Below are 12,864 nucleotides of genomic sequence, written 5' to 3'. Positions count from 1 at the left end.
AAAAGTACAAGTCATGAGTTAATGACATAAGGAAGCCAGTACATTTCACTGGAAACAGCAGGAGGTCACAGGAACCTGATGTCTGCTCAGATCAGGCTCACCTATTGGGATCTGCATGGTTGGCCAGAATGTTGTAACAACCAGTGATCAGTTTCTCATATACTCGAGCCAAGAACTCATCAGACTCCGCAGGGCCCAGGATGCGCTCCAAGGAGTTGCTACTGATCTCGGCGACGCTCTCAGTGCTCGACTCCAAAAGAAGGGGAAGCAGGGTCCGAATTACCTGTGGCGGGTTCATCTCATCGGACCAACTTCAAAGAAAATGGAACCATGTCAATGGATATACTCCCCCAAAATTAGCTGCAAAGGCGAGGACCAGGCAATTCAATTATTTATTGAGGGGTGAGAGCTTTTACCCCAGGCTTTTTTTCCCTTGGCAGTTTTTTACATAGATGTAATCATACAACTTCAAAATTTTCTTTTTCATTATTCTATCAAAAACAAAAATCATTTCCATGTAAAAAGCCCATTTATTAAAATGTTAAATAATGTAAGGTGTATTTTATAGAATATTCAGAAAAGAAAATGAACTGAAACCTAAACTAGAAACCCAGACAACTCTTCTAGAACTACCAGGAATCTGGACCACGCTTAAGGCAATATGATACGGGACTTCACCTGTGACCTATGTACTGGGAAGACAGAGCATGCCTCCACTGGCCTGTCCCAGCCCCACAATAGCAGAGTCTAACTCCCGTGATGATTCTGGAGACACGTGATTTGAAATACATCACTGCCACCTTCAAATTCCGACCCGAAGCACCTCAAAATTACAATATGATTTGAAGCCTTGCATGGCCTCTTCTGCAGGAGGGGAGGAGGTATCCTGCTGCCTTTCACATCGCATTCTAGATGAATGCTCACACTCTATTTACTCTCAAACAATACTCTCTCTGCTATCGAAGCATGCAGGAAAAGCATCATTATACAGCTCTACATCCCGTCTTCCTTTAGCTACGACAGGACGCAGGCACAGCGAGAACCGAGGGCTGGGCAGTAGGTACTCACACAATAAGATCTCCAGTCAGCCTGACCAGCGAGAGAAGGGTGTGCTTCAGAGAAGCAGCCAGGGGCAGGCTTTGGCCACAAAGTGTCCCCAAGTGAGCAGCCTGCACAGCACTGATGTAACTCTCTGAAGGGATGGTGTCATTAGCAAAGGCATTGCGCTGGAAGGGAACAAAACAGACAAGAACGGAAAAAGCGTCTACCTATCTGGGATAAACTCTCGTGTGGGGGAAAAAAACCAACTGACATAAACTAAGACCTCCACCGAGGTTTCTAGACAACGGCTCTACTCAGTATATACGATTATTCATCCTGGGAAGCAACGTGGGGTGGAGCACTGAAAGCAGTTAACAAATTGTAGTGAGTACAAAGTTAACTTAAAATTTCAAAAGTTAAAATGTTAGTACAAAGTTAAGATACCCAATACCAGGTTTCAAATCATTAGAATACATTATACTTCACATTAAGACTACTGTCTCTCATAATTAAGAAGGATCTGTATTTTGCAAAGCCCCAGAGCCTCCATTAAAATATCTTCATGATCCTTCTGCTATAGCTCCGGGTGATGTAAATAGGGGTCACGATTACAAAGCAGGATAACAAGATTATAATATTTGGCTTTTCCAAAGAACTGTGACAACGGAATTATCTGTTAATAGAGGTAATTTGATTAGAGCATCCACAAAGGTCAAGTAAATGGACAGAAGATTCTACAGTCTTCTAAGAGCCTACAGAACCTAAAAGCTACTGTATAAAATCATTACAAAAGGAGTAGGCGCCTGACATTTCTCCTAAAAAGAAAATGAAACAGTTTATATCTTCTGAGAATTCAGATGCTAGATCTTGTCGGCACCTTACACTTAATACAATTCATCTTCACATCCCAGTCTTTTTTTTTTTTTTTTTAATATTTATTTATTTTTGAGACAGAGAGAGAGCATGAACAGGGGAGGGGCAGAGAGAGAGGGAGACACAGAATCTGAAACGGGCTCCAGGCTCTGAGCGGTCAGCACAGAGCCCGACGCGGGGCTCGAACTCGCGGACCGTGAGATCATGACCTGAGCCGAAGTCGGCCGCTTAACCGACTGAGCCACCCAGGCGCCCCTTCACATCCCAGTCTTAAGCAGACGAAAAAACACACTCATAGTAATAAGGTGGTCGTCCACTTAACAGGGTAACCCAGACTTCCTAACAAAACGACCACCTGGGTACCGCTTGGGTAATTCAAGGCTTTATCGATTCAAACATCGATTATCATTAGCAAATATACTGCTGCATACCAAGACCTCGTGGCAGCTAGTTTCAGCCTAAGGAACAAGAACAGAACACAGAATAGCTGGTGCTCCACATTTCTATTCCCAGAACAGACACTCACCCAGGAGCCAATATTGGGAAACTCGTTGGTGTTGATGTTATTCCAGGATTCACACACAGCCTGCACCCAGGATGGTAAATTCTGAACCAATGTGGGACCTGCAGGCGACAGGAAGGATGAGAACTCATCACCAGAGGGAAAGAATGACACATAGTATTTTAAAGCCAAGCCCAAATGCAGAAAGAAACACCATTGCCCAAGCTGTCAAAATAATTACGAAGATCGCTTAGATGGGTGTTTCAATAGCAGTACTATGTCCAAGAGCTAACTAACTGCTTAATAGCTAACAATGTCGATTATAAGGTTTTCACTTCCCATCACATTCACTTTCTAATCTTGCAAATAAAGACGACAACTGAAAACAAGATGCGAAGTGGGGGCATGTCGCTACAAGTCAGGCTAAGACCGCTCTTCAAGCCTCTGCTACACCCTCTGTGGACGGGTAGCACTCTGACCTCTTTTCTCCTTAAGACAAATCTGAGGACAGGGATTCTTAATCCACATCAAGAACAGTGTTTGTTTGATGAAGTAGTAGAATTTAATTTCTTCAAGTGAGACAGACTACCTGAACACTGAAAGGGCATTTAAAGCTTGCAATTCAGGAAAATACAAACGGCTATAAATTTAAAGGGTAACTACCGCCCTTCACTCCAGTCCTGCTCAAGTCCTTTTGCTTCCCCATCCTACATTTCTACCAGATCATTCCTAAAAAAGGGAAGGGTTTGCCCAGCACAAAGGGACAGCTTGCTAATCTTCCTGATCTCTATAAATGACAAATAGAACAGAGGCGCCTGGGTGGCTCAGTCCATTAAGTGTCTGATTCTTGGTTTCAGCTCAGATCATGATCTCATGGTCGTGAGTTTGAGCCCTGCGTTGGGCTCTGCGCCAACAGTGTGGAGCCTGCTTGGGATTCATTCTCTCTCTCTCTCTCTCTCTCTCTCTCTCTGCCTCTCCCTGCTTATGCCGTCCCTCAAAATAAATAAATAAACTTAAAAAAAAAAGAAAAAAGAAAAAAAGAACAAAGATCTGTGCTAACAGCAACAGTTTAATGCTGTTGGTTTAATGATGCTGGTTTGGATCCCAGCCTCCACATATTGCAAGATGCAGGATTTCGGGCAAGTTAACTTCGAGGACTTAGTTTCCTAATGAGTAAAAGGGGACGGTAACACTTCACAGGGCTCCTGAGAGGACAGACAGACACACACACACACACACACACAGACACACACACACACAGACACACACACACCTGTGTCTGACACACAAAGGCCCCAGTGAGTGGTAAATGTCAGCAGGCAGGCAGATAAATGGTAGTACTCATTCTCAATGGTATTAATAGCATTATACTATTACTCAGTGGTAGTAATAGCATTTTCAAATTCACTTACCCAGAGTGTTGGCCTTGCACCTACTAGAGCCAATAGCCAAAACAGCAGCAAAGCCATGCAATTTCTCCTGGGATGGTTTTTCAGTGGATCCTTCTTCATTAAAGTTCTGTAGCAAATAGGCTCTGAAGAAAAAACAGGGGGCTACGTGAAAACTGAAGTAATCTACTCCCATCATAGGAGAAACTACCCTAGACAAATTGAAATACCTGTTATCTCAGTTTCCTAATCTATTAAATATAGTTGAGAGTACCTGCCCATTTCTGATCTCCTACAAATTCCAATGGGCAACTGTTTCCAAAGAATATCCCATCCTCTGAAATGTTCCCAAAACATAATTCCAGGACAGATGAGCTTGGCGAACATTGAACACTATCTACCTACCTCTCCCCGGCCTTGGAAGATTGGCAATGTATATACTGAAGGCTCTGAGAAGTATGGTTGACCTTTGAACGACATTAAGTGTTAACTGCACAGGTGCACTTACACATGGATCTTTGTCGATAAATACCGTACAGTACTGTAAACATATTCTGTCTTCCTTGTGGTTTTCGTATGATGTTATCTTTTTATGTTTTACAAATAGCTTACTTAATTGTAAGAATACAGGATATGATACCTTTGTATACAAGATATGCGCTAATCGATTGTTTTGATGTTACCAGTAAGGCCTCCGATCAACAGCAGGCTATTAGTAGTTATGTTTTGGGGAGTCAAAAGTTCTCTGCGGATTTCTAACTGCACAGGGGGATTGGTGCCCCTAACCCATGCTGTTCAAGGGTCAACTATACTTTCTCGAAAGCTGTTCAATTATATTTACTCAGCACTTCCCAAACTTACTTGCCAGGAACATTTACTAACAGTATACAAACTGTTGGCATTAATTAATGGGTCAGATTAGAGCCCACAAGCTCTCAGAGGGAAGTGACTTGGTCACCTTTGACCCTGCGATATCCCTGGTACCTAGATCAGTACTTGGCACAAGCAAGCACTCACATTTCCTACTCATGCTTATGGCTCACATATTGTCAAAAATTGTGCCTCTAGCAATAGTCTCTGCTCTACTTACTCCAAGACACTCACGCCCAGACATTAAACTTTATGACAATCCGAGTCCCTTTCAGCACAAAAGTTCCAAAGAACAGGAGCTGAACAGTGAAATCCTACGGGCACCAGATAAAGAAAATGAGCATAAAGGGGCCCGGTGGGCAGAGCTACACAAGGGGCAGCCACTCCTCAACTCCAGTGTGTTAATGTCACATGGGATGTCAAGCCCAGTTCTGCCAGCTCTTCCAATGTAAGAAAAGACTGAAATCTTGTTTTGTGAATAAATACCCAATTTTTATACACTGAAAACAAATTCCACAATATTTAAACATCACACAGAACAAGTCTACAGGGCATGCAAATTGCAGTGTTTATTACTTAAGAAAGGACTGGATTTCAAAATACTCTCTAACTCATCAGGAAATTTTTTTCTCTACCTACCATGAAATTCAAAAACATTTAAAGCTTTATCTTAGTGAGTAACAGAAATGACATGTCTGGAGAAATTGTGTTACCTTTCCTTATATCCTACGAGGTAAATGCTACAAAATATTTAAAGATTTATAGAAATCAAACTTCTCGGGGCGCCTGGGTGGCGCAGTCGGTTAAGCGTCCGACTTCAGCCAGGTCACGATCTCGCGGTCCGTGAGTTCGAGCCCCGCGTCGGGCTCTGGGCTGATGGCTCAGAGCCTGGAGCCTGTTTCCGATTCTGTGTCTCCCTCTCTCTCTGCCCCTCCCCCGTTTATGCTCTGTCTCTCTCTGTCCCAAAAATAAATAAACGTTGAAAAAAAGAAATCAAACTTCTCGACTCTTCCTGAACTATTTGAAAATTCCCTCATCAGGCAGTCTACAAAGAGAGGGAGAAAAAAGAAAAAACCTAAGCTGACAAAAATAAAAATAAAAAATGTGTACAATTCTGAGTCCTTTGGGATCTACACAGTGAACAGTACCTAGAACCACAAAGTCTAGGGGCACCTAAGTGGCTCAGTTGGTTAAGTGTCAGACTCTTATTAATTTCGGCTCAGGTCACGATCTCATGGTTCTTGGGTTCAAGCCCCGCACTGGGCTCTACACTGACAGTGCAGAGCCTGCCTGGGATTCTCTCTCCCCTCCCTCTGCCCCTACGGCACTTGATCTCTCTCTCAAAATAAATAAATAAACTTAAAAAAAAAAAAAAACCACCACTAAGTCCAACGTGAAGAATTTTCAGGCCTCTAAGGAAAGCAAACCACCGAAGGATCTAAATTCCCCGTCTTGACATCTGTGGGCAGGCAGCCTGTCACACCTAATGAACGATGCATAGGTGTCGATGAGTTGTAGCGTGGCTGGAAGCAGGTTCTTGGTGACCTCAGACGACTTATGAGGATCAGTCTCAGCGGCCATCTTAGAAAAATGCTCATCCAGAGAGACCTGGACCTTCGAGATGGCAGCATCGAGGGTGTAGATGGACTGCAGGCTTGGAATTTCATGAAGTTGCAAGATGGTGGTACAGTCAATGCTACAGAATGATGAGATCTTTAAAGATACCCAAGATACTAATTAGTTGTGGGAAAAGACTGCAGCAGAAGCTAAATCCTGTCATTATGGACCCAAAACTAACGTACCTGTCGAGCAAAGTATTCCTCTACAATTTCAACGTCATACTTCACTGAGCTGCACTTGGTGGATGCCAGTTCTAAGAGAGAACTGGCATGTTCAGCCTTCATGCCCTGTTTGATAAGGTGATCCTATTTGGACAGCCAAGAAAACGTGTTCAGGAGGTTGATACAGACAGAATCTAAAGCTTTCGTTACTCTTAAATTAACAAGTTCCCACAAGTACAGAGCACGGTGACTTTGGACAACCCTTTGGCAGCAAGGCCTGTGTCACACTGTGGTACCTTTATCCAGCTGACGTAGGAGCTGATGCGGAGACGGGAAGACCACCTCAGGGTGTGTAAGATGTCACATTCACTCATCTCAGGGGAATTCATGGCCAGCTGGTTCATGTAAGTCTTTGATGGTGGCAAAATCCCTAGGATCCTCCACAGTATCAAGAAGTAATACTGAAGGGCACAGGCCTCCTGGAAAAAGCAAAGAGCAATCACAGCAATAGCACTTGCCATGGCGTCGTGAGCTCCCTGACAGTGAGAACTGTTCCAAATACAGCATTTTTTTTTTTAACATTTATTTTTGAAAGCGAGCAAGAGAGAGACCAAGACCGAGACAGAGCTCGAGTTGGGCGGGGGGAGGCAGAGAGAGAGGGAGATCCAGAATCCCAAGCAGGCTCCAGGCTCCAGCTCCGAACTGTTAGCACAAAGCCTGATGCAGGGCTCAAACTCACAAACGGTGAGATCATGACCGGACCCGAAGCTGGATGCTCAACCCACTAAGCCACCCAGGCGCCCCCTGAATACATTTAGAGCAGACTGTGTAGAGTCCTGATTTTCAACTGAGATTTGGCGCTCAAGTCTGCTCCCCACATCTTTATAGAGAATACATCCAATAATAAAGCAGAACATGTTAGAACCCACATATAAATAATATGCTCCACACTTGCACATCTCACAAGCCAAAATCACTGTTCTAAGACAACTTCGGCTCCCCAAGAATTTACCAAGTAACCAAAAGAGAGCAGGACATTCTGCCTCGCAGGCCCACAATCAGGTGCCCCTTTCTGTGGCTCTAATTGTTGTCATAACTTCTAGAGGTACAGAGACACATTCATGGGACCACAGGAAAAGCTCCAGTGGGAGACTTTCAATGTGACCTATCAACCACCATTCGCTGAACGTTAAGAAACAGATAATTCAATAACTGATTAGACTCCAGAAAGAAATTTCTAGTAGAATGGCTACCAAATCATCAAACACATCCCAAACTCTTCATCATCAGCCTGGGCTTCGGTGGTCTTACCAGGGCCGTTACGTTCTTGTTTTCCTTCCTCCGGACTGTGTCAAGCTGGGATCCAGCAGCAAGCAGTGATGTCAGTGCCGTATAAAGCTCATCATATTTGACAAGCTTGGAGAAAAGAACATCACACGCCTAATATCGAGAGAAAGAAAATCATTCTGTGCTATTTTTTGAAATATTTTTCCTCCAACCCATACACTACCATTTAACCTCAGAACTGACAAAATAGCTCATTCAAATTATAGTTATGAATTTCTCACTGCAGCAAGATTCCCACTCAGGGACCTCTCCCAGCTGATGGGTTATGGTGCGCACACAAGTGCAGGCTATAGAATGAGGCAACTATTTTTGTCCATTAAAATATCTGCATGTGAACACGCCAACAAAGACAGGAAGAAGGGTCCCCTACAGCAAAAGTGGAGCCCAGCGAATAAATCTCAAAACAATATTTTCCTTCTAGAATAACCTCAAATCCTAATACAGGCCAAATTCCCTCATTACAAAAAGCAAGTGACTCCCTTTTCCCCTGCCAGACTGATTTTGGTGGAAACCATCTGACCCACATGTAAAATGGGGTTTTAAAATTCCTGGTACCACAGAATCAAGTCGATTCAAATCATCCTCTGAGGCTTCTGGGGACAGGACACAGTAGAATCTGGGTTGTGGGACAGCATCTGAAAAACAATGAGCTCGTTAGAAGAATGGTTTCATTCTCGACTCTGCTTAGTAAGTATAAAATGTAAAAATTAAGAAAACCCTTTGGACACTTGCAAACACAAACAACCCTGGCACTACAGACTTTTGGACCAGATAATTCCTTGCTGAGGGAGGGCTGTCCTGTGCACGACAGGATGTTTAGCACCCTTCCAGTTTTGACAACCAAATACGTCTCCAGACGTTGCCAACTGTCCCTTCTGGGCATGGGGCCCAAGCATCCCTAGTTAAGAACCACTGCTCTAGGAGGTAACAGAGGTGCTCTGCAAACACCAAGTTAATCATTAAAATTGGACCCATAGACTAACTGCATTAAACTTAAATGGCCGTCTCCCCAATATCACAGGACTAACTACTAAGAGATCCCAATGACAGGATCTAAGGTTTGAGGAGTTTCCACAAACTCCACTCAACAGCTTACACTCCTCAGGAAGTGTGCAAACACAAACTAAAGATAAACACAAGAGGCACTTCATCAGAAGAACGGACACCTGCTCTATGAGAAACACTGCAGAGAATGTCATGGCTCCCATTATTTTCTGAATAGCACCCCACCATGACCCAAAAGGAAATTTAGCCTGTGGGTTAGAACCACATTCCTCTGAGAAATTAAATGTAATCACTCCAAGTGGCAAAAATCCAAATACTGTACTCTATGAGCATACACAAGAATTCCTAATTCTTATGTCTCAATGGTTTTTTGCTTTTTGTTTTGAAATCAATGTGGGATATGTAACGGTCTATTTCTGAAAATGTTTTGAATCCACTGGTATCTGCCACCTATAAGGAATAGACTAAACCTTGAGGAGTCTCCAAATACCAAATTTAATCCCCCCAACGAGAGCCAATGAGTCAGCTTCTTACTGACCATCTTTTTTCTGACCTGATGAAAAATGCTTAGACCAGTTTTCTTCTACTTCTTTGAACCCATGATAGAGAGGGGCAGTCGCCCGGCGGCTGTTGCTGTCCTGGGATCCACTTGCCCACCCAAAAGGAGGACTCAGCAAGTTATGCTGTACCTTTTAAAACACAAATACTCAAATTAAGAAAGATACACAGCCACATTCAGCATCTCACTGCAGGCATCACAACTGACCAACATATCAAAGACTGGGAAACTCACAAGCCAAAACAAAAGTTTTAGATTTTTCTGTGACTTTTTTGGGGAACAATCTTTTTTGCTGAAGTTTAATAGAAATAGCACTCAAGCAAACATTTTAGGAAATGCTGAATAATCCTTACCTGGGCCTCCCATCCTCGTGTTGGATCCTTACAACAAAAGAATTTACTAATCCATAAAACCTACTGCTCAACCATCATTCCTCCACTAACAAATATTCACGGTGGGGAGTGGCGGGTTGGGGGGGAACCGATGCTCGGGGCGCGGAGCTAGACACAGGTAAAGTGGGGTTATTCAAAGGATACCTGTGAACAGAGCCTATAATCCAATTTTCACAAATGCATCAAATCAAATAATCTACACTTACTGCTCCTGGCTAAGTACAAAGCGTGAGTGCACATCCAGAAGTCCGGTGGTATTCCCAAGGTTAATCATAAACCTACCACAACAAACACCTGAAACCTCAAGTAAGCAGGTCATTTTGCTTTGGATCACCACAACTCAAGAAGAGTGACACTCTCAATCACAGCCAGTAGAGTGAAAACAATGCGTTCATCTGTACCTGCTCAAACAGATACACAGGGGCTTTGGAGTACTGATGAAGCAGATAATCGAAGATCAAAAGGAGGCGAGCCAGGATGAGGGGCACGGAGCGTGCCTGGGCCTCCACGCTGGCACTCAACTCCTGGATGATCTGCACGAACAGGGTCAGTATGGCCCGCCGGCCTTTCTCGGTGAAGTTGTGGAAAATGAGGAGGAGCAGCTGCAGGTGCTCTACGTTCAAATCTTCCGTCTCACTGGGCACCACCCCCTGCAGGGCGCTCTGCTTCATGGTCGACAAGAACCTACCGCGGAGAAAAGGAGAACGTGTCCGGTGGACAAAGTCAGAACGCGTCCCCCACGAGTCACGGTGTCACGTGCTGGAAGAGTTAAGCTTTCTAAACCCAGGCATCAAGACAACAAATCAGGGAAGACAAGAATCTACGTGGAAAGAGAAGATTTAAGAACTCAATCCTGGCTACAAAAAAGCAAGACTCGACCACAAAACATTCCCTGTCGACTGTGGTGATAGTGTTAACAGGCACTCTGCCATTTCTGACCATGAAAAGAACCGGAAGCCCCCAAAACGGTGGCTCCTTTTTTTTTTTTAATTAATAAACCTGGACAGGTAGAGATAGTTCAATTACTTTCCCCTATCATTTTGGCTCTATAGCTTCTTATCTTGAGAGCTTAGCCCTACAGGTTAAATTCACTACATGGTAACAGTCCAAAATGAGTCGGTGCAGTAAAAAGCAATAAAAAGAAATTACACTATTCGGAGAACTTGTCAGAAGAGCTTTGATGCAAAAAAGGAATGAATGTAGCCAACTATTTCCACTGCCTCTGGCTATTAGGAAAGAGATTTGTGTTTTAATAAAGGTTTCCCTCATCCTCGTCTCTTCCCCCGACAACCCCCCTCCCCCCCTTTTTTTTTTTGCAAGATTCCACCAGGAAAAAATACAGTGGGTCTTTGGCACTCAAGGAGGTTTAGGATTTCTCAAATCCAGCCATTACAGCTATTTGATCACAGAATGAGGAAGAGAAAAGCAAAGCCTTTTAGGAAAACAAACTGCTTTGAAGGCTCCTAACCATGTAAACAAAAATGGCAAATATAGGTCCATCTAAAGAGGATTTCGATGATTAATCTGAGCTTCCCCCAAGTGAAGAAATTCTTTAAAAGTTGTCCAAAAAAAGACTGCAAGTCACTTGGAGTGGTTTCACGTTGAAAACAGAACAGCCAAAGACAGAGCTGGCTTTCCTGTTCCCCACCTTTCAATAAACCAGGACAGGACTCTTGAATCGGTTACATTCAGGAGTCAGGTTATGTCTCAAAACTGCAACCAAACCCCCCCAGGTGCCAAAGGATGATTCTGTTCCCAGACCATAGTTTATGTATTTCTGTTTTTTGTATTACTTATTTAATTAATTAGATAACTAATTTGGTGCTCCTGTTTTTTAAACAGCACCTCTTCCCCCAAGGCCACTGGAAACACACACTCGTCCGCCCTCACCAGTTTGTGCCATCAGCAGATACCACCTCAGAGCCATGGACTAACTACAAAGAAGTCAAACAAATCAAAAAAGCACATAACCTTCTCTGCAGGGCTTCACCTGGAGTTCTCTTACCTGTCCCAAACTTTAAGGCATTCAGGGACATCTGGATCACCTTGAGCACCGGCTTTATGTTGCCAGATGAGCAAAAGGCGTGAAAGCACAGAGAGGCTTTGAGGGTGAATGTACAGGGGCCAGGGGCCCTCAGAGAAAGGCGCTACTCCCAGCTGCTGCAACAGCGTGTTCTGCCAGGAAAAGACACACAGGAAACCATTAGGAAAAAGACAGGGAATGAGGCCAAAGGTTACCAATGAGCCCTAAATGTTACCCTTTATGCTGGAGGAGTATTTTTTTTTTCTCTTCAAAAGTCACTTTTAGTAAAAGAAACGACAAGCCACAGTATGAGAAACAGTATTTTAAAAACATTTATCTAAGAACTTGTATCTAGAATTTATAAAGAACCTTTCAATTCAGTAAGGAAGGGACACACCATAATGGTTTAAATGGGAACATTTTGAATAGGTAGCTCAGAAAATAAAATATACTGACTGCAAAGGAAAAACATAAAAAAAAAAAAAGTCAAGGGACGCCTGGGTGGCTCAGTAGGTTGAACACCCGACTCTTGATTTCGGCGCTGGAGGAGTATTTTAAAGGGCACACAGAAATTCAGATTCAGACGTGGTTTGCAGAAAGGTCACTTCGCTCAACAAACAGGAAAACTATCGAGGGAAAATTACTCATCTAACCCCATTCACAACTACAGTTAATTGGTGTCAGAGATGGGGTCCTGAAAAAGGAGAAATGCAGAAATGCAAACTGAGACGGCAGAATCAGGATGATTTTCCAAACAGGCAGAACATGAAAAGTCTTCCCTTCAGAAGAAAACTTCTTGAACAATTTTAACGGCTGACAGTTTTTCTTCGATAACCAGTTATATACAAGTAATACGCCAAGTGGGGAGGTCGGTCCTGCACCTGTGGGTCCACCCACTTGTACGAACGGTATTAGCAGAGAAATCTGCCTGTGAGATGTCAAGGCACCTCCAATTAGTCAGGGCTGTGTCTCTGCCTCCAGTTGTAGTGTGTCTTTCAAATGAGCTTGACTTTGAGCTCAGTTATCTAAGCTGCAACTTATCTTCTCAAACACACACACCAACTGAGCAGGATGCCAATGGAA

At 43.5% G+C, this 12,864-nt stretch overlaps 1 protein-coding gene across 5 annotated transcripts in view; it reads right to left on the bottom strand.

Moving 5' to 3' along the window:
• Positions 1-12,864, bottom strand: part of UBR4 (ubiquitin protein ligase E3 component n-recognin 4) — a 132,976-nt gene that overhangs the window by 89,341 nt on the left and 30,771 nt on the right. For all 5 annotated transcript variants that reach the window (XM_047082757.1, XM_047082760.1, XM_047082759.1 and 2 more), the window contains exons 18-29: positions 11,764-11,933; positions 10,160-10,442; positions 9,361-9,496; positions 8,358-8,437; positions 7,767-7,895; positions 6,752-6,934; positions 6,477-6,599; positions 6,158-6,387; positions 3,829-3,950; positions 2,441-2,538; positions 1,069-1,226; positions 102-311 (exon numbers count right to left, since the gene is read on the bottom strand). In XM_047082757.1, coding sequence (XP_046938713.1) covers positions 102-311; positions 1,069-1,226; positions 2,441-2,538; positions 3,829-3,950; positions 6,158-6,387; positions 6,477-6,599; positions 6,752-6,934; positions 7,767-7,895; positions 8,358-8,437; positions 9,361-9,496; positions 10,160-10,442; positions 11,764-11,933 — 1,922 coding nt within the window. The remainder of the gene's footprint in view (positions 1-101; positions 312-1,068; positions 1,227-2,440; positions 2,539-3,828; positions 3,951-6,157; positions 6,388-6,476; positions 6,600-6,751; positions 6,935-7,766; positions 7,896-8,357; positions 8,438-9,360; positions 9,497-10,159; positions 10,443-11,763; positions 11,934-12,864) is intronic.

This window comes from Lynx rufus, unplaced genomic scaffold, assembly GCF_022079265.1.
Source record: "Lynx rufus isolate CCGP_SWC_20201006 ecotype Redwood Valley unplaced genomic scaffold, mLynRuf1.p SCAF_2, whole genome shotgun sequence".
Taxonomy (NCBI): Eukaryota; Metazoa; Chordata; class Mammalia; order Carnivora; family Felidae; genus Lynx; species Lynx rufus.
Note: the sequence above shows the minus strand (reverse complement) of the source record. Positions and strands in the feature narration are given on the sequence as shown.